General features: G+C 39.2%; 2 protein-coding genes across 4 annotated transcripts in view; both read left to right on the top strand.

Annotated features, from left to right (window-relative positions):
• The window catches only part of dvl3b (dishevelled segment polarity protein 3b), a 57,471-nt gene extending 53,904 nt beyond the window's left edge, over window positions 1-3,567 (top strand). For all 3 annotated transcript variants that reach the window (XM_083552973.1, XM_083552974.1, XM_083552975.1), the window contains one exon: window positions 1,266-3,567. In XM_083552973.1, the coding sequence (XP_083409099.1) occupies window positions 1,266-1,591 (326 nt within the window). In that variant the 3' untranslated portion in view covers window positions 1,592-3,567. The remainder of the gene's footprint in view (window positions 1-1,265) is intronic.
• Window positions 3,568-4,311: 744 nt separating this feature from the next.
• Window positions 4,312-19,112, top strand: ap2m1b (adaptor related protein complex 2 subunit mu 1b). The gene is given in 13 exon segments (XM_083553070.1): window positions 4,312-4,468; window positions 6,780-6,917; window positions 10,212-10,477; window positions 11,409-11,490; window positions 11,492-11,495; window positions 11,905-12,040; window positions 12,171-12,315; window positions 13,766-13,780; window positions 14,954-15,076; window positions 15,166-15,301; window positions 15,840-15,937; window positions 16,131-16,242; window positions 17,339-19,112. Coding segments are annotated over 12 exon segments (1,326 nt in total). The 5' UTR covers window positions 4,312-4,468; window positions 6,780-6,843; the 3' UTR covers window positions 17,474-19,112.
• Window positions 19,113-22,470: the final 3,358 nt, after the last annotated feature.

Here is a 22,470-nt window from a genome sequence, read left to right as displayed (position 1 = left end):
TACCAACAGTAACCTTGGAAACGGTGGTCCCAGCTCTTTTCAGGTCATTGACCAGCTCCTCCCGTGTAGTTCTGGGCTGATTTTTCACCTTCCTTAGGATCATTGAGACCCCACGAGGTGAGATCTTGCATGGAGCCCCAGTCCGAGGGAGATTGACAGTCATGTTTAGCTTCTTCCATTTTCTAATGATTGCTCCAACAGTGGACCTTTTTTCACCAAGCTGCTTGGCAATTTCCCCGTAGCCCTTTCCAGCCTTGTGGAGGTGTACAATTTTGTCTCTAGTGTCTTTGGACAGCTCTTTGGTCTTGGCCATGTTAGTAGTTTGATTCTTACTGATTGTATGGGGTGGACAGGTGTCTTTATGCAGCTAACAACCTCAAACAGGTGCATCTAATTTAGGATAATAAATGTAGTGGAGGTGGACATTTTAAAGGCAGACTAACAGGTCTTTGAGGGTCAGAATTCTAGATGATAGACAGGTGTTCAAATACTTATTTGCAGCTGTATCATACAAATAAATAGTTTTAAAATCATACTTTGTGATTTCTGTATTTTTTTTTTTCGATTATGTCTCTCACAGTGGACATGCATCTACCATGACAATTTCAGACCACTCCATGATTTCTAAGTGGGAGAACTTGCAAAATAGCAGGGTGTTCAAATACTTATTTTCCTCACTGTACCTTCGTGTGTCGGATCACAATTTTTGAATTATGCATTAATGTGCCAGGTGTTAAACTAATAAAAATATTAAATTTTTTTCTTCCCATCTAACGCCCTAGTTATGCTTAACAACCAAGGTTTATTCAAATTTTGTGTCCGAGAAATATTATATAATTATTATTAATAATAATGTCGCAAAATCTTATTAAAGACAACAACCAGCTCTCGTAGTAGTCTAGCAGGGGCTTCCCCCAAGACACAAGTGAGCTAACACGGTTATTAGAGCTGCTGCCCATGCTTTAGAACAGGGAAGTGCTACTCTCCACTTCTGCATACATGAGCTTATTAGCCATGATTGGCTAATGTCACTGTGATTGACCAAACAGAGAGTACAGCCTGTTTTCATTTTTTGGTTCTATGCAAGATATGTCAGCTGCTTTAGGGAGAATTTGTCATAAATATTCAGACAGTGCAGAAAGCAATGCTGTCAGGGTGAACTGTGTATGGTCCCGGTCAAGACTTCTGTCTGAGCTTCACTGACTGCGTCCAGAAATGGGCTAACTTCTTTTGTGTTTATCTCCTCTTTTTGTTTTCTTTTACAGGGAGTCGCAGCAGCGGTTCAAACCGCAGCGCTAATAAGGCTGGTGGGTTGGAGACAAAGTCAGGCGGCAGTGGTAGCGAGACTGAGAAAAGAGAGAAAGCGCCTAGTGAGCGTTCAACAGTCCCACCTAGCGAGCACAGCATCCACAGTACCCACAGCGCTCTCCCACAAGGTCAGAACTCATCGTACGGACTTCCTGCGGCTGCCGTCCCGGGTTCTCCACAAGGCCGAGACCTGGCCTCGGTGCCTCCTGAACTCACGGCGTCTCGCCAGTCCTTTCGCATGGCCATGGGCAACCCCAGTGAGTTCTTCGTCGACGTCATGTGATGCACTTCTGGAGACTAATATACACGTGACCTTTCTGCAGATAGAGAGATTTCTGGAAAATGTCCTAGTTACCCTTCAAGTGGTGAATCGAAGGGGTACAGAGTGTTCCATTGTATTGTCCCTCCTTTGTCCTGTGGCTTGTACTTTCTTCAGTGAAGAAGACTGGTGTGGATGGAGCTTGTTTTCACTGTGTCCTGGGAAGGATAGACGGATAAGCTTGGAGTGGCGTGAATACGTTCTGTGTGGTGTTTTTTTTGTTGTTGTTGTTGTTGTTGTTTTTTTTACATTCTACATTTCTGTTTTCTTTTGCAGTTTTCTGACTCAATTCATTTTTATTTCATTTGCATAGCACTTTTCACAAAGGACATCGTCTCAAAGCAGCTTTACTCAGATACAAAAAGCGATAATAAGGTTATACAAAGCTGTAATAAGGTTATACAAAAGAATGTGTGTTTATTGCATATAAGGTAGTTCCTTATAATTGTTTATCCCTCATGAACAAGACAGTGGCGACTGACCTTGTCAAGAACCGACTACAAAAGTCAAAGACTACAAAAAAAGAGACCAGGGAGAGGGAAAATGGAGTTAGCACCTCTCTCTGTGACTTTTGTTTTTATTGAAGTGAAATAATTTCATAACAATTCAAATCACAAAAGATCCTATCACAAGAATCTATAGACAACGCTTTTATATTCTACTTGTCTTTTTGTACATTTTCTGTCAGTAATCATATGAAGAGTGGGAAAGGGGGGGGGGGATTGTTTTCATTACACTGGGGTCTCTAGGGTGCTAGGTGCATAGATCCAGCCGAGACTATGGTTGGGGTTGGGGGGTGTAAGGTGTTTACTGTATTAGAATATGTCTGAGGTAACCCATACTGTATGTAGGAAAGCCATGCCCTTGTGTACCATTGGTACTTGTGTACCAATTATTTGTTAATGCAGTTTTGACTTCGTAGTCCACGTCCAAAAATTGGAAACGTCCATGTATTAATACATTAATCGATCCAATGTTTTACTCTCACAACTGTACTGTAATTTCTGTAATATCTGTATGAGATTGATTACACTATTACACTACACCATGTTTATTGGACAGTAATAATAATGGACAAATAGCATTAGGAGACTATGTATATTTTAGATATTGTATGTACATTGGACCTACATCACAAAGACTGGTGTCCATAGCAAGCGTTTCGACCGAGACTGAGCCAATGTATTAGAATAACCACGTATTTTATGGGTTGTTACCTAAAATGGTATTCAGACTGCACTTCTACATTTATTTGGTTGCCAGAGAGATCATTTTGGATCCAGAATAATCCTTTGTTCATTCTCTCACTCACTTTTTATCCTGATTATGGAAATAATTTAAACCTAAACTCCTGATTGAAGTAAATCAAACGTTTAAAGTTTGCTTATTCAGAAGGATTTTATCCACAAAAGAGAAACCACTCGCTGTTATTGTGTCTAACTGAATATACACAATAGTTTATACAACAGAAAAGACTACGGAAAGCACACACACACGTGATCCTTATTTAAAAATGCAGACTACTTTGTGCACTTTGTTTTATTTAAAATATTTGAAAGAATTTGAATAATAATCTGACTATAATTTACCAGAAATTATTTGTTACGGTTTTTTTTTTTTCCATTAACTGACTGAACCGCACACTGTACAGCAAACTGTCCCCTTCTATGTCCTTCTCTTTCTTACTCTTCCATCAACAGTGCATCCCATAAATGTCTTGGTGTTTTATCGATAACATTAGCATCCTGTATTTTTACAGTCTAATGATTCTTTGTATTCCTGTAAACTTTTTTTTTTCCCTCCAAAATACATTTATTACAGGTTTTAATGATTAGAAACGGATGCTGTTTAGTATCAAATGGTTCAATTTTAATAATCGCTGTACACTGTTTTATGCCAAAACAAATTGTTTTTATTTATAAACATAGTTTTATTGCCTATATTGAGTGTTTGGTGAATTTATTTTTTTCTGTCCAAAATGTAGGTACGTATTGTAATGTAATATATGGACGATATATAATATATACACACATTTCCCAGTTTTTTATTTGTGGGGAGTTTTGCATGTTATGCATGGGTTTCTTCAGGGTTCTCTGGTTTCCTTTCTCCTTCCTAAAACAGAAGGTGAGTTTTCCAGCGTTGTAACCATGTATCCCAACCCAGACTATGGTAAAGTGGTTACTGAAGATGATTGAACAAATATATTAGGATAATTAGGATAACTATATAATTAATTATAATATACATATTTACAACTATTTTCTTATCACCAACCATTATACTCAATTGTAAAAAGGACAATTTGTTGTTCAGGCCAGCTACACTTTATTGCTTGTTTTTAATTCCTTTTTAAATAACCCTATAAATAGACACGCTGCAAACAAAAATAATTTTATACTTGATATATTTTATTCTTTATAGATTTATAACATTAGACAAATATGACTCCATGAGGTTTTTTTGGGTTCCCACAGGCTTGGACGTGACGTCATGCTCCAGTCAGCTGACAAAAGGCGTTTTCCTTCAATCTATATTCCGACTTGATCCCACCTCATACTCTGTGATTGGATATTTATTATCCTGCTCCTCCAATCGAAACATGACGGCTTGTACGCGTGCCCTTTCAGCCAATCGTTGATTAGTATGGTACTTGCCCGAGAATACGGGTGTGTTAAAAAAATAAAAAGACACCCCTGTTGGGAAGGAGGGAGCGGTCGGCCATCTTGAATAGAATGACTGATCAGTGACCGCAGTAGTGTTCCCGAGCCGAGCTCTTTTAATAACACGGCTTGGTAGCTACGGGTCTCGGGCTCGCTTCTCTGGCAGTCATCCAGTCACCAGGTAGGTTTTACCAATTTTTTTGTGATTTTATAATGATTTAAAAGACCGTCGTGTCGTGACAGAAATGCAGTTGAATTGACCCGAGTTGAGCTGCCGCTAATATCGTTAGCTAGTCTATAAAGGTGTAATACTGGCCAGCTTGATTTGATGGTTTTGAACATGGAGTGGCACAAACCAATAAATAATTATTTATATTCCTTTATTTTTTATTAAAATCTAAGAGCTAAAGCGTTATTTTTTTAAATAAACGTTAATCGTGATGGCGTTAGAGAGCTAGCTAGTCGCCCTGCAGTGGTCAGATTTTTTTCCCGGTCTCGACAGATATTTTAGCAATTTTATTTTATTTCTTTTACATTTTTTTATTCCTGGTTTGGTTATATAATAGGAATTAATTCAATTGTTGTACGGTCGGAGTGCATGAATATTTTATATAGATATATTGAGATATAAAGAGGGCCGTGTCCGAAATAGTGCATTTTCGAACACGAATGCACTACATATATTGCTAAATAGTTCGTTTCCGCACACTATCTAGGGCACTACATGTATATTGGGGATCGAGCCTTTGAAAGGCCGGTGTGAGCGGCAGACATATTGGATGCTGCGGTTCTGTGATGAGAGATTTTTCTTCTCCTTCATTTGTAAATATCCTTATTTTCTATTCAACAAGGTCAAATGCCTTGTATATTAAACATTTTATCGCTGAATCTCGATCAATGTAAGTAACAATGTCTTGTGTGTCCTTATGTATGATTTGACCTTAACCTGAAACTCATTTTGTTTAATAATGTGATGGGCTTGTGATTATGTTTCTGATTGTGACGTGTGTAGATGTATTTGCCAAAAAGGGGGACAAATTTGACTAAATTCTGTGTAAAATACATTCAAAATCATTTCCAATTAGAATAGGACACTTATTTTATACATATATAATATATATATTTCACTAAGAGCTGTTCAAGGTCAGGGAGGGAATGTAGCAGAATTGAATACAGTGCAATGCTGCATCAGGATGTTAACAACATTTCAGACTTCAGGATTTATTCGTTTTTGTACACTTTTCGGTCAGGTGTGTTGTCTTTCCTCTCCGTTTTACAATTTAAAGTGTATTATAACTTCTGGTTTAAGAGCTCTCAATGGAATCCTGTATTGTTATTATTTATTTTTTTCCCCAGCCGTCTTTATGTGAGTGCAAAAATGAATCTTCGTCACAATTATTGACTTTTTTTTTTACCAGGATTGGTGTAAATCTGTAACGCCTCGTCTTTCAAATGATAGAAATTTAAATGTCAAAACTGAAAAACATAATTTATTGTGTTTGTTCACTGGAATTATGTGCAAGACTTTTAGCTCCGCCTATTTCACCAGGTTATGACGTCATATCCCCCCCCCCCCCGTACAGCTTGCTTGCTGCTATTTGGCAATCCGTCATATATTTGTTTCCGTTTCAAAACCTTATAAATACCATTTGCTGGGATTTTAGTCCATTTGGCATTTTTTTTATTGTTGTTCTCCTGACCAGTGATGAGCCTTCAGCAAACTTTTATTTCTTTATTTTTCACAAATGTACATGGAAATGAATGCATCTTTAAAGATTTGAGGAATAATTGATGTGAAAATGTGTGATGCCTGATATTTGTCGACCTTTTTTTTATATTGTTATAGATCCTTCTCATGTTAAGGTTTACGTTTGCTCCTTGTCAATAGATCCAAACGATTATGCTGTTATGAAACATATACTACGTTCATAACTGCGACGTTATAAATTCCACCTTCACCTCCCCACCGCACCCCAAATACATTTCTAGCATTTGTATCCACCTGCACAGGCTTGTGCTGGTGATCTTAGCAAAAACGGTATTAACATTTCTGTCGTATTTTGTACAGACAGTTTTATTGTCTGGGATACTTCCTTCCCGGTGCAGACAATCATCTATCAACCCTTAAAAAATACAGAACTCTATTTGCAGCACATTATCTACCTCGAGGAACGTTTTCGGCTAACGGAACTGTTTCTCTAAAAGCTGTTTAAACAAAACGCATGAGGAAAAAAATTAAATAAAGCTCATCTTGTATTGTGAAGGAAAGATTGGAATAAAAATTGATTAATGTGCCATATCTTCCTTCAGTATTTGCATTACACAAGTACACAGTCTCTAGAGCGTTTTACTTCAGAGCCCTGAATATTCCATTTATACAAATAAGCATGCAGAGTAAACAACTGCATCACAGTGCAGCTCACTTATTCATGCTCCTCTGTTTGTTTGTTTGTTTGGTCACGATTTTGTCATTTAATTTTGTTTCCTTTTAGATTTCTCACCATGGAATGTGAAAATTGAGAGAGAGAGAGAGAGCACGAGCACACACACTCCACCATGATTGGAGGACTTTTCATCTACAACCACAAGGGCGAGGTGCTGATCTCGCGCGTCTACCGCGACGACATCGGGTGAGCGCCCATCCGCACGCTCCTTAATTTATTAATGAGGAGGCGATGACGTAAACAGGAAGATGATGGACTTTTTGGTTTAAGCTCCGCTATATGAAGACATTTCTGTTCGGTTATCACGTGTCACATTACTTTCTATTTGTCAATCTTTTTTTTACGGACACTTCTCATATTTTAGGTTCGGACACAGTCCGATCCTCAGAGCTTCTCATCTCAATAACATATGGTTTATAGATGCGATTCTGTTATTTGTGCATCATGTGACTCACATACAGCAAAGCCTATGAACAGCATGCGTGAATCGGATTAGACACATCAAATCTAATCTGGTCCAATAGCAACCTCTGTTTGCATATTCAGATTTTTTTTGCTCACGGTTCTATTGGTTTATTTGTATATTGTTAAACACTGTGGGCTGTAAGAACACCTTTAGTCACATGATCTGAGCTGGTTTACCGTAAAGCATTAATTTCGAATGCTGTATTTCACGCGTTATAGATCTGTCTGGTCTATATATGAGAGATGCAAGATTGTTCTGGTCTTGTGCTTTATCTAAAGATATGACCTGGATAATGGGCACATTTTTCTTTTTCTGCTCTATTGTTCATTAATGCATATTAATGTTCATCAATGCAGTGGACAGGCTGCTAATCATAGTGTTTCTAAGGATCTTCAAAACACAGTGTCGAGTTAAAGGTTGTGTCTTATTCAGTATCTGATGAGCTCTTCTCTAAGACCTTTCAAAGTCAGCTTATTATACCTGAAAGTTCCACACCCGGTCACGATAAAATGTTTATAAACTTGAATTTACCCTTTCTATGATTTAAAGGTTTGGTTCTGTGTCTCTCAGCATGACTATCGTAGTACATATATTATGGGCTATTAACCAATATTTCTACCCTTTAATATAAAATATTAGTGGGTGAGAGAGAGAGAGATGGCTCACTTATGCTTCTGTGTATCTATTCAACACTCCTGATAACTCTTTGTCTGAAAGCCTGAAGACCTGCAGGGTTCAAAATGTCCCCCGAGTAAACACTTTTAAAGACCTACATAAACACACTTCCACCACTCATATTGAAAGAGGCTTAAAAGATGTTTGTTTTGGTAAAAGCTCTAATTCATTTTGCATCAGAGAGAGTCCCAGGTATCATTCCTGTACCACTCAGAATTAAGGTTTAAATATGAAATTTAAAAAAGAAAAGAATGCAGGGTTGCTATGGCTACAGTAGCTCTGTAAATCGCTTTTGGCCGTCGCAGATTGTGTTGAGTACTGAGTATTTAATGGTGCACTGTAGACCGTGTGTAACAGTTGAAAACCTCTACTTAATACAGGGGAAGGTGGAGTGTTAATGGATCAATTTTTTTTTCTCTCAAGGCAGAACAGAGGAGGAGGAGGAGGAGGAGGAAAAGGGTGATGGTTATGTGCGACAGCCAGTAATAAAAAGAGAAGGATAGATTTTAGGATAACTTGGGATTTCTTTAGTGAGTTCAACATTTAAGGAATTTAAGTGTATATAATCGACATTATGGTAAATTCAAAATGACACGCAGTTCGGTGAATCATTGAGAAATATTTGAGGGTATGAAGTAATTGTGTTGTAATGATTTGTTTAATTTGAAGATGAACATCAATAATTTGTCGATTACACAAGCAGTCTGGTCTTCAGTGGAGTGGCAGAGTCTCTTCTGTTGCAGAAATGAAAGTGTGATTTTCATCCATATCATGTTTCACATCTGTTCTACACCTGGGCTGCTGTTTTTGTGAAGAACTGCTTCATTCGCTGTATTAAAAAACAAAATAAATAAATAAATAAAAAAAAACTTAAATTATGAAGTTTAGTGAAAGTTGGGGAAAAATGTTCTGTGGAATATATTTAGTCACTGGGTTGCATCAAATATCAAGACAGTCCTCAAAACTGAATGAAACATCTGGGAGTTGGGGACTCGATGATGTTCAGTGAAGTCTGTGCAATCAATTAGTGTGGCGTGAACACGAGTCTGATGAATAAATGTCTGACGGAAAAAATATGTAGCACAAAACGTGCAAGTATAAACGCCGTGAATGGAAGCTGCGCTTAAGACATTGGAGTTTCAATCCCAGCACTGGCAAATTCAGCTGCTCTTGAGCAAGACCTTTAGTCACAGCTCAGCTGTATAAACGAGGTTGCGCTGGAAAAGGGCGTCGTTGTCTATTCCCCCCCCCCCCCACACACACACACACACACCCAAAAAAAAGCATTGTGGAGTGGTAGCTTAGTGGTTACGATGTTGGACTTGTGAATGGAAAACTGCCACTGCTGGACTCTTGAGCAGGTTCTTAACCCTTAACTGCCCAGCTGTTTACATCTCTGGGAGCATGGCATCAGCCAAATGCATTTAAATAAATAATACTGTGTTTCCTACTGTAAAGTGTCATTTTCTCTACAAACCACAATTAGTTCCCAACCCCTCAGCATTGCTAGCTCTGGAAAACATTTTGACGATTGAAAGTTTATTGCTCTTTTTAAAGGTTCAAATATAGCTTTAAACTTTCACATGGACCACACGAGGTGTAATAATATCCTAGCTAAATTTTTTTTGTACAAATTTCTTTTCTTTTTTTTTAAACACAAATGAGACTTAAAAAAATAATTTGGACAGCTTGATCATGTTTGAACACTATGCTTCTTAAGTATTCATAATGCTGTGAAATCATACAAATGGTTTTGTGTGATTTTGTGATTTATACTGTTAAAATGTAATTGAATTGTTAACTTGTGCTTTATAGAATTACAGGAATTTTCCAGGCATAATGTGGAGGAACAATATTGATCCTTTTAGGCTTTCAGTTTCCCCCTCATGCAAACTATGCGTTAGGACAGCATAATTGGCTTCACTGTCTGGGATTTAAAAAAAGGCTATAAATTGAACATAAAATTGGACAGATTGGGGTTTGTTTGTTTGTTTTTTATAATTGCTCCGATATTGTATAAGCTGCAGTTTAGAAAGATGCAAAGACTGGCTTCATGTGCGTTACAGAAACGTGTTGGTGTACACCTGCCTTGGATACTGTGACTCGGACTCTGTGAATGCGGCGTGCCAATAATAGCATTATGTTTAAAATTGACAGTTTCTTTTAAATATGAAGGTACTACAACTTAAGTACTACAAAGGATTAGAGTTTTTTTCCAAAAGCAATATATTCTTGAAACTCCTCACCATTCGTCAGTTTCATTGCTCTGTGCTCAGGCTGGGATTTTGCTGCATGCTTTTTATTACAATATCATGACAGAATATTTTGGTTTGCCGCAGGAGAAATGCGGTGGATGCGTTCCGAGTCAACGTGATCCACGCACGGCAGCAGGTCCGCTCGCCCGTCACCAACATTGCACGCACCAGCTTCTTCCACGTCAAGCGCTCCAACATCTGGCTGGCTGCCGTCACCAAGCAGAATGTCAACGCCGCCATGGTTTTCGAGTTTCTCTACAAGATGTGCGACGTCATGACCGCCTACTTCGGGAAGATCAGCGAGGAGAACATCAAAAACAACTTTGTGTTGATCTATGAGTTGTTAGATGGTAAACTGACTTCCTTCTTTTTTTCACCCTAGTTTTTACCAGTGCTCTACTTTCTTACCCCGTTCTTTTCTCCTTCACCAGTGCTCTACCTTCTTACCTTTTAGTGAATTAATGAATCAACATTACACTCAAAGACAGATTGGACAGATTGATGTCCCTGAAGCTAATTTGTTTTACTTTGATGATAGTGTCCCCATAATTCTTGAGTGTTTTTTCCTTGACTAATGTGTTACATTTCTATGACCCTGATATAAGACAACAGAACTATCCACTTGTATTACAACCTATTTTCATGTCTCATTGTGTAATATATGCCCATTTGTTTTCTAATTATTGTGGGTTGCCACTGCTGACACTCTTTTTGCCTGTTCCCTTTACTGCTCGATAGGTGTTCACACAGGTGTTTAAACATTTCCATGAGCAGCAGCCGGAGTTTCTGTTGTGCTGTGGTTTTTTTAGGTTTTGATTTTTATGACTTGTATATAAGAAAATCAAAACCTAAAGAAAATACTGCGCAGGCAGAGCAGCTTCTTTCTACCTTCTGGGATACTGCAAGGGCATTACCCAAGTAATTGAGATGAGATTTCCATATAGAGTTACTGACCTGGTTAACACAATGTTCTCGTTCCTGTTGTGTACAACCATTCAGCAGGTATTTGGCAGGGTTATGTAATAAACTTGCAGAAAAAAAAGGTCACAAAGAGCAGGAAAGATGATAAAACTGAGGATGAAGTAAATGAAAGAGATGAATACATTTTATTAAGTATTTTAGCAACCTTCATTCCTGAACATTGCATTAAGGTACAAAGACATCAAGCACTTATTTGGGTGTATGAGAAGAACTGAAGAAATCCTAATTCTATAGATTATGTTTGTCTTTGTTCTTATGGTGAATTGGTGCTGTCTACTTGGTTCTTTCCTCCTACTGTAGAGATCCTGGACTTTGGTTACCCACAAAACTCTGAGACTGGAGCACTGAAGACCTTCATCACTCAACAGGGTATCAAGAGCCAAGTTAGTGCCAGCAGTTTTTTTTTTTTTTTTTTTTTTTTTTGCTGTTTTTGCTGTTTTTATTCACTGAAATAGATTTATTACTACATTGTTATTAGTAACCAAATGGTCACGGCCCATATTAAGTGGGCTATATTGAAATTTGATGTTTTGCTGTTTTTCTTCTTGTGTTATAGACATCTATTTAAAAAGTCACTGCAATTTCAGACAAAAAAAAGACAAAAAATTATTTTATCTTCCTTTTTTTTTTCTCCCTTATTTACCTCTCCTTTCTCCATCGCCTGATCTGACAACCTGCCCTTCAGCATCATGTAAGCACACCTGTGATGGTGTTGGTTTCTCTGTCTAACACTCTAAAAATGTTTTATCTGAATTATCAGTCACACAGTGGATTTGACTTCTCTATTTGCCTCCAGACTAAAGAAGAGCAGTCTCAGATCACCAGTCAAGTAACTGGGCAGATTGGATGGAGGCGTGAGGGCATCAAGTACCGTCGCAACGAGCTCTTCCTGGATGTTCTGGAAAGTGTAAACCTGCTCATGTCGCCACAAGGTCACAATCAATTCTATTCCTGAACTAGCACTCCGGGTGTATGCTATGTTTGAGGCATTGGATATTATTGCATATTGTACACTGTGTTCCCTTTGCATGCCTAGTAATTTGTGCATGCGTGTGTGTGTAGGCCAGGTGCTGAGCGCCCATGTCTCGGGCCGTGTGGTTATGAAAAGCTACCTGAGTGGAATGCCCGAGTGCAAGTTTGGCATGAATGACAAAATTGTCATCGACAAGCAGGGCAAAGGGGGCACCACTGACGATGCAGGCAAGAGGTGAGGCGCTCATCCAGATTGTTTTAAACTTCTTTACTTATTGACAAAGAAATCATTATAGACAAAATGTACATTAAAATATACATATAACCTACAGCTCCGTCCTAATGTCTGAGTCTAGGCTTGTGCAAAATGAGACAGTAATATCAAGTGAGTTTTATCACCGATTACGTTTATTTATCAGACCTGCCATTGTTTACACATTTTGTGTAGGAATGCTGTAACAACCTCAGAATCCGGGTGGGGGTTGAGTCTTTCAGTCCTTTTTTTTAAGTTCACTAGCCCATGAATTTAGATTTTGGTTTTATCTTGGAAGTAAAACTGAGATTTGTAAATCCTACCAGTTGGGCACCGCTCTCTTCTGATTTATTGTTGTGAAACCCTGAACATATGAAAAGTACCCCCAAGGGGCAGAAAGTTAAACATGATTCACGATTGACTATGATCGAAAATGACCAAAAAAACAAACAAACAAAAAAAAACAGCCTTTTCTTAGGGAGAAAGGTTTTGGACCAAACAGATTAGCAATAAATTGTGAAATCTGGTATTTTTACCAATTATATTAATGATGATAATTAGAAAGCGATTTAAATAAGTGTGGGGCTACTTGCTTGTTTTGGTTTTTGAAACGGGCCACCAGATCATTTCTCATAATTGTAACGAAAGGTTGAACAGTCTCTTTAGAAAGTCTAGATACACTATATGGACAAAACTATTGAGACACCTGACACCTTTTTCAGCCAAGTGTGTTTCTTCACCAAACTGTTACCACAAAGCTGAAGGCATGCAGTGTGTATGATGTTTATGGTTGCGGTAGCATGACATTTTCCCTTCACTTGAACTAGGAGACCCAAAACTATTTGTGTGACAATGTTTCTGTGCACAAAATAAGCTCCATGAAGGTATGGTTTATATGGGATGGAGTGGAAGATCACAAACTTCTTGAACACCTCTGGGATGAATTAGAATGCTGACTGTACCCCAGGCCTCCTCACCCTACATCAGTACCTGACTTTACTAACACCCTTATGGTTGAATGAGCACAAATCTCTACAAGCTCACTCCAAAATCTAGTAGAACATCTTCCCAGAAGAGTGGAGGTTATTACTGCAACTAGGGAATTAAATGTGGAATGGGACGTCCAATAGGCACAAACGAATCTCATGGTCAGGTGTCCACAAACCTTTGTCTATATGGTGGGCTTGTCACGTATATGATATACGTATATAATGGTTAATAGTATTATGTTTTTAATTATTTTAAAGCACTCAGACATTTTGACTCAAACAAGCATACATTTGTCTTTGTTTAATGATAAACACTGTAATGTCTTATGTTTTTCCTGTAAGTGAGGGTTTCTTTTTTTTTTTTTTTTTACACATTGGTTTATTTTTTTTGTAATTTGCATGTTTTTGTTGTTTATTTCTTTCTTTTCTCTGCTGGACTGCAGTGAGTTGGGAGGAAGGTAGTGTAACTCTCACTCCTCACCCAGTCATCCATATGAACACAATTTCTCCTGTATTAGTTTTTAAAAAGCTCACGTGTTTGTGTCATACCATCAAGTCTCTGCTCATTTTTTTCATAAATGCTTACAAATTCTCAAAAATGTTCAGTTAACCATCAGGAGAAAGTGAGCGTGATGTCACCATTCGTTTGTTTGTTTGTTTTGACAGGCTTAATATAGAACAATGAATGCACAGCAAAAGCGTTGCTAAACGCCAGATCGTATTTCAACACGTAGAAGCGCATGCATTTCTTTAAAATGCCACAGTTTGTTTATTGTGAAAATGTAGATTTCTATTAATTTCAGGCAGTACAGGTATTTGTGCTACTTTCTGAAATGAAGTTCTGATTTAGTGAGAATCTTTATTTGGGTATTAATATGTGGACAAACTGAACATCTGTCTTGCACTTTTGTGAAACTATCTGCACATAGGATTAAGTAGAATTAAGTAAAAAATTTTTTTTTTTTTTTTTTTTGCTGCATAATGTAAAACGCATGCTGTATGCATAAAGTCGATATTGCATGAAGACCGCATCTGGGCCAGTTGCCATATGCAGCTGTTTAATTGTTTTAGTGCATCAATTAGATAACAAAGCCAGTCGCTTCAGTGTGTGTGTTGTGTTGCTGTATTGTTGTGGCATGCTCAAATGATGTAACAGTCATTGTGCATTGGGGTGGAAAGCACTTCGATTTCCATGTATTCTCTCTCTTTGACACACACACACACACCCACACACACATGTTCATTTTGGTATTTTTTTTAAACAACTAAATACAATTTGTGGGCAAAAGAATGTGGACATCTGACCAATCACACATTCACACACACCTCTGAACATTCAGTTCTAGAAGTCATGGGCATTTTGTGTGGATTTGTTCCACTCATCTGGGTGCATAATTTTGTCAAATAGTGCCTAGAGGGGGGGGGATACAGGCTATATACCCTGTCTATAAATGTTGTGCATCTTAAATAATTGTTTATTTTTTTCGGTCCTATCTAAACTCTAGCTAGAGTTTGAAAGATCATTGGATTCTTCCAAGTTTTCTTCCCAATACACACACTATACACTCCTTGCCTTAAGCAGTATGTTCTGAGATGCAGTAATGTCTGTGTCTCCTGTGTATGCCCTGCAGTAGCGGGAAGCAGTCTATAGCCATCGACGACTGCACCTTCCACCAGTGTGTGCGACTCAGCAAGTTTGACTCCGAGCGCAGCATCAGCTTTATCCCACCGGATGGAGAGTATGAGCTCATGAGGTTTGTCTGCAATAATGTTTCAAGTACACACACCATAAGTCATCGTGTTCACTTTTCTAAGTGGTCTTCTGTATGTACGTGTGCTGTAGGTATCGCACCACTAAGGACATCATCCTGCCGTTCCGCGTCATTCCTCTGGTAAGAGAAGTGGGACGCACCAAGCTGGAGGTGAAGGTGGTCATCAAGTCCAACTTTAAACCGTCACTGCTGGCTCAAAAGATCGAGGTGATCATCTGTTCAATTGTGTTACACTGTTGCATCTATCATACCTTCTGTTTTTTGTGTATACCAAATCTTGTTAGTCAGATGCTAGAAATATAAAAATATATTTAAAAATGGTTTGTTTTAAAATGTGCATTAGTGCTACTTAACAATCAATGATTTTAATGTTTGTGGGGTTTTTTGCCCAGACTGTGTGTTATGATCAACTGTTGTTATTATTAATATACACCAATCAGGCATGACATTGACATTATAACTTTGGTGTGTGACGTGAATGACACTAATGATCTCTTAATCGTGGCACCTGTTAGTGGGTGGGATTTATTTGGGCAGCAAATTACCTTTTTGTTCTAAACGTCGATGTGCTAGAAGCAGGAAAAATGGGCAAGCGTAAGGATTTGAGCAAGTTTGACAAGAGGCCATACTGTGATGTCTAGACGTCTGGGTCAGAGCAATTAGTGAGAGAAATTAATTAATATACAAGGTGTTTAATGGTAAACAGTTACCATATCATATGGTTATTATATTTTTGCGTCCTCAGGTGCGCATTCCCACCCCGCTCAACACTAGCGGCGTGCAGGTGATCTGCATGAAGGGAAAAGCCAAGTACAAGGCTAGTGAAAACGCCATCGTGTGGAAGTAAGTTGCACCTGCAGCCTTCTCACTGCCTGTACACATCTAAATAAACACAAGGTTTGGATTGTGTGTGTGTGTGTGTGTGTGTGTGTGTGTGTGTGTGTGTGTGTGGTGTGTGGTGTGTGGTGTGTGTGGTGTGTGTGGTGTGTGTGGTGTGTGTGGTGTGTGTGGTGTGTGTGGTGTGTGTGGTGTGTAGGATCAAGAGGATGGCTGGTATGAAGGAGTCACAGATCAGTGCTGAGATTGAGCTGCTGCCCACCAATGACAAGAAAAAGTGGGCTCGTCCACCCATCTCCATGAATTTTGAGGTCGGTTAAAGTTCTCAGGTTGTGCAACCTTTTTGCCAAAGGTTTTCTGTAGTGTTTTTTTTTTTTTTTTTTTTTTTTTTTTAAAGCATAGAATCATTTAGCATAGAACAGTTTAGCTATTAGATCAGTAGGCGTTGTTGCAGTAAAGCCGTTTGAGTGCCTGTGGAAGAGGAGGCAAGATTTAGGTCCTATCTTATTTTTAGCGCTTTCAAAACAGACACAAACCTAAGCAAGCTTTTCCAATCCATGATCTCTGACTTGGAGGGTCTTTTCAAAAAGATTTGAAAAACATTTTAATCTCGTTTTCTTTGGTTGCTAGGCAAAAACTTAAAAAAATAAATAAACTGCGAAATGATTGTGTACATGTTAACAAGGTTTCATGAGGATGTTCTTTAAGACTTTTATTCTTTTCTTCCTGATCAGCAATTTATTGTGAAACAGCACGTAGAATATTTGGAAGTGCCTAATCATGTTAGTATAATATTGCAAGGCCTTTAAATAATTATGTAAATTGACCAATGAAGGAAACGATTCATGTAAGATTTTACACATTATACACGCGTGTAGTGGTTGGCCTGATTTTACCGATAGCTAGGTTGGATTGTTCTTGCCAATAACTGATTAATCAAAAATGTTTAAATGGATACTAAATAAAAAAAAAAAACACAAACACTACTCCATGTTAAATAGTACTAAACTTTATTACAAAAAACTTCTAAATTATGAAAATGTTCTAAATTAAATAAATATTAATATATTAAGTATTATAATTTTTATAATTGATAAATGATCAATAATAAATATAACATGGCGCTCTTCGTGCAGCGAGCAGTCCTGCGTGTAAAAACAAACAGCACGTGGTGTCAGTGAATCGCCTCTAGAGGCCGCTCTCGTAATGAAAGCTGACCCCAAGCCAGAAAATTTTTTGGTGTGGATTTTTATTGATAGCCAACGGTTCCAGCAGTCAACAATGTATCAACATCTATACACGTGCACCATGAGAAAAATCTGAACATCACTGCTGCTTGTACTTGTTAGTACATTTTCCCTATATTTGTGGCAGTTCTAATGATGTCCTCTGGTTGCTCTCGCTCAGGTGCCGTTCGCCCCGTCCGGACTCAAGGTGCGCTACTTAAAGGTTTTCGAGCCGAAGCTGAATTACAGCGATCACGACGTGATCAAATGGGTTCGCTACATCGGCCGCAGTGGCATCTACGAGACCCGCTGCTAACGGCGGCCCCTCCGGCTCAGACAGGCAGCGAGAGAGAGGCGGGGGGGCAGTCAAGGAGAAACGAGTCTCACTGAAGGAGGTGTGGAAGAGGCTTCTCTTCATCTCTTTCCCTCCCTTCCCCTCCTGTTTCCCTTTTCCTGTGTTCACACTGACGACAAAAAAAATAATAAAAAATCACAAATAATGTCTTGTGGAGAAAACAGAAAAAGGTTCAAGGTTAAGTTTAGATATCTTTGATTATATGGAAGATGCATTTTGCTTAATTATGCATATTTACCTGCTCTAAGACGAGGCCTCCTTTCCACCAGGCCCACCCATTCTTCCTCTTTTTAAGCATTCCAGACCCCTCACCAACCGATTAAGGAGGGTTTCAGCTCATTCTCTCTGTTTAGCGATAAGCAGTGAACCTGTGCTTCTGTTCTCAGGCCTCATCAGCGCTTCATTTTTCTCTTTCTCACTAGATCATTTTCCGCTTGTGTGGTTGTACTTTCCACTCTGGTGTAGTCAGCTAAACTGTTTGCCTTCCTTTCTTTTATTTTTATTCATCAGTTTATGCCTCTCTCTCTTTTTTATTTTTTTTTATTTTATTTTTTTTGTTATTAAATCCTAATCCCCAAGTGTATTAGTTAGCTGTTGTCCATGTTTTGTAAGCAGTGTTTTTATTGTATTCATCAATACTCTTGCCCCAACTTATCACTTATCCTGTTTCATATTCCTCTCCGTCAGTACTTTGCCTCAGATATAGTTTTTCATATGGATAATAATGAGGAAATGTTGTCTGCTTCGGTCTCTGATGTTTCACTTTTAATCTGTGTGACCAAAATTCTCAGAAATGAGAAAATTATGAACTTAAAAAGTACTATTGCTAGAATAAATCCAGCTGTGTATCTGTGTATACCAACTCTTTTACACCATAAAGGGGTAAGAAGTGACCTGCCAGGCTGATGCTTCAGCTTCGTGTCAGCAGAGGGGGTTCGATCCAGACCGGGGGGGTGGGTGTGTGTGTGTGTGTGTGTGTGTGTGTGTGTGTGTGTGTGCGCGTGTGTGAGAGAGAGAGTGAGAACGAGCCTCTGGAAGCAGAGGCCCCCCAACATCTCTCAGGAATCTTCTTCCCTCTAGTGTGCCAGGGTGTTTACCAGTTTATTTACCAGATGTTTACGACAGGCCAGTAGGATTCCTCCAGTGCACTGATATGTATCTCCCCATATCCCTTTTCCTAATTTTTATGGTGCAAATTGTTTAAGTGCAGTTTTGAAAGAGAAAATAACAGGCTATTGGATTTCTCTGGATCTGAATCAAAAGTCTTATTTCAAGGGAAAGATTTTTTTCTCGCTCTGTCCTATCAGTCTGTCCCACGAAAAAATACACTATTTTTAATAAAAATGGCTTTTTGAGATTTGACCACTTCACCTCGGTCCAGAAAGCGCCCGAGTTTATTCTCCAACCGCGAAATTTTAAGCCGCAGTGGTCCAAACGACACTACACACTTTCCTGAAAAGATGTTCTTCACATGTTCTGCACCTCTCTGAGAGATGATGAGGGTCCTGTGGGGGCTTGAGCCCTCAGCTTCAGTGTGTGCTCTTCATTTGGTAACTTTGTGATTGTCCTGTTAATCCTAATAAAGAAAAGAAAAGAAAATGCATTCGAAACTTGAGTGGTTTCTTTTCTTGCGTATGTGCCAGTTTCTGGAAAGTGAGTCACTCTTGAATATTAAACCAATCCCTTAATTTGTGTCTCCTTAGAGGGAAATTTTGTTTTTTACAGTGCTCAGAGGCTGGAATAAATCACAGGGCAGGATTTCTGTCTTGCCCAGACGAAAGATTCATGCAGGCTGTCAGTGACCGCTGTGCCTGGTGATTACTCAAAATAGAATAAATGAAAAAAGATCGTATTTAGTTTGGAGCCGATATTCTGCAGCACGTCAGTAATATATCTGTAACGCAGGAAGTTGCATGTGCAATGAACGTGAATGAAGTGGACTCGGTTTTCTCCAAAACGCCTTTGGAAAAGAAACAAAAATGTAATTAGGGCACACGTTGTCCAGCATAAATACAAACTGCACAACAGGGCAGAATAGAATGAACGTATGCGGCTTGTGAACTCATTAAGTGTGTGTTTTCATGCCAGTTTGCCAGACATGGGTCTTCTCAATCATTGTTCAATGACACTGCCATTTAATACACTTCCTAATCCTAACCTTTTCACTGCCAAGCTAGTAATAGGCCTTGGTTTATCTTTGGTTATCTTGATATATTTTTGGGGGTATTTCAGAAAACATTTTCCAGACCCAGACCCCCATGGAGACGGATGATCCGCTGTGGCGCCCCCTAATTGGAGAAGCCGAAAGAAGACGACGTTTTCCAGACCCTCTCAGCACACACCACATTTTATGGGCATAATTAAACGTTTTGAGTAAGACATGTAGGAACATGATATTTTGACACACAAAACATCTGTCATTTGATTGATTTGTGAATGAGCTAGTTTTTAGTTTGGATTAAACCCATTTTGTTAAACGTGGTTGCCCAGACTAATAACTGCACTATATGAACAAGAGTATTGGGATTCCTGCTTTCTCCAGGCATTTAAGGTTCTTTCCCAACATTGAAGGCACACAATTGTGTAGGATGTCTTCAAATAAAATAAACCTTTATGAACTAGCAGACATAAACTTGTCCCAGCATGACAAAACCAACTCCACGAAGATATGCGTTTTACATGATTTGGAGTGGAAGTGGGATGAATTGGAACACTGACTGCACCCCAAACCTCTTACTAACAACCTTGAATGAGCACAAATCTTCACAAGCACACTCCAAATACACATCTTTTGGAACATCTCAAAAGACTGGAGGTTATTAGAACAGCAAATGAAGAATGGTGTGTTCCTAAAAGCACATACACAATGATTGACTGGGATTTTCCCCCTCCCAATTTCTTTTAAAGTCCCCAGACACCACTTTGAGAATCCTGGTCTAAAGATTACATTTAGACTGAGAAGGGTGAGTTAAGAAAATGTGTGTGTGTGTGTGTGTGTGTGTGTGTGTATGTGTGTGTTTTAGGCTGACGTCATCGCCAATCGTTAAAGCGGGTACGGGAGCCAAAGGACGGTCGGCCTGATGGATCGATGGCCAATTAAACTCTCGTCTCTCATGCCTGGTGAAAGAGGAGCCGCTGTCTTTCTGCTCTTTCTCTTCCACCTCCCTCTTCCCTCCCTCTTCCACCTCCCTCTTTTCTCCTCTGCTCTTTCCCAGAGTGAGTGACAGCGCAGGGTCAAACAGCCTCCAGTTCCGCAGTCACCTGGAGCGTCGCCAAAGCCGCGGGCTTGGGCCAGAACGCAGGCCACAAGTTATGCTCAGGTGTCCTTCATTAAAACCGTGCTCGTCTGGTCTTTCCAACATTCCGTAGGATTCATTAAATCAGTGCTGTGACAGCAATTTCTAAATAGGTTGTTTGAAAGCCAACCGTGGGTGGTGTTTTTTTCCGCTTTACACAAAGGTCTGTTTATGTTCCTGTCCACAAACTTTGAACATTATACTGGAATAACTGATTAACCCATCGATTGTTTTATATTCAGGACTCATCCGTTACAGTAAAGGCTTTCGAAACCCTTACGCATTCCGACTTGAGTTGGAGGTCATTCAAGGACACTTCGACAAAGCACCATTTATCCCAAGTAAATCCATAATAAGCTAATGATTTCCACTGGCATTCTCCCAAGAATTATTTAATTGTAGCATGCTGAGAAAAACTACAGGCTTTCCCTCAGCCCCCCCAAAGGTCAAATAGTCTAACAGGGTTAGTAGTTCGAGACCAGGGGCTATTTATCCAAGGACACCATGCCATGCCAGATTTTCACCTTGTTTAACAAAGTGGTGTTTAAGCCTAACGTGTAGGCCTTTAAAATGCCAGTGTCAGGCTGCTGTGCCTCGAGCTGACTTGCAAAACACAGAAGACGTCCAAAAGGCAACAATGTTGACAAAGTGCTTTTAGTGGATTCGCTTTGAATGTTAACAAAGCACCGTAGTGACATTATACAGCTCACGTTTTCAGGTAGCACATGTTTTGAAGAGAAGGCAAAACGTCCTTTTAATGAAATCTTCTTAAGTATCCCCAAAGAATGTCATTGTATTGCAAACTCTTTCTGTTTTAAACATCAGGAGGGAAGATGTGTGCGAGTTCAATTGTCCACCATTACAAGAATTATTCATTGTCTTTTTGGATCTGAAGCCTTGTTATTTGGATGGCAAGTAGTTCAAGACGCCTACAATAAGAGATTTAAGCTCTGTTGTGTGGCCTTTTAAATATCCCTCCCATTAGGGGTCGCCACAGCGGACCATCCGCATGTTTGATTTGGCACGTTTTTACGCTGGATGCCCTTCCTAACACAACCCTCCCCATTTATCCGGGCTTGGGACCGGCACTAAGGCTTGTGCAACCCTAATGGCTGGGGTTGGTTCCCTGACCGGGGATCGAACCCGGGCCGCAGGGGTGAGAGCGCCGCATCCTAACCACTAGACCACCAGGGAACCTTAATGATAATCACAGTTATACTGCTGAAATAGTCTTACAGGATATACTCCTCAATACATAAATACATTTACCTGCATGTCTGGGTCAAGCCTCATCTCATTCTCACATCTTCACAAGTCACAATTGTATTATGTTCTATTTAAGTCGAGTCCAGTATTCCAAGTCCAAGTTCTAAATTCCTGGGTCATAGTGTTAGAATGACATTAGGCTACATTTGTGATTCACTAAAGGGTGTAGTGTCATGATTTGAGCAGACTAACGACCAAACAGTTACTTACATTCACTATTTTAGAAGGGCACCGTGGCTTAGTTACCATGTTTGCCTTCAGGGTTGAGAATTTGAATCCTGCCTTTACCCTCTATGTGCCGAGTTCACATGTTCTCCTGATTCGAGTGTCCTTCCACAGGCCAAAACATAAATTGTGCACTGATCTTATTGTCTTATTGTCTTTGGGACAAGCTTC

Source organism: Silurus aristotelis (genome assembly GCF_946808225.1).
Source record: "Silurus aristotelis genome assembly, chromosome: 10".
Classification (NCBI taxonomy): domain Eukaryota; kingdom Metazoa; phylum Chordata; class Actinopteri; order Siluriformes; family Siluridae; genus Silurus; species Silurus aristotelis.
This window is presented reverse-complemented; position numbering and strand designations above follow the sequence as displayed.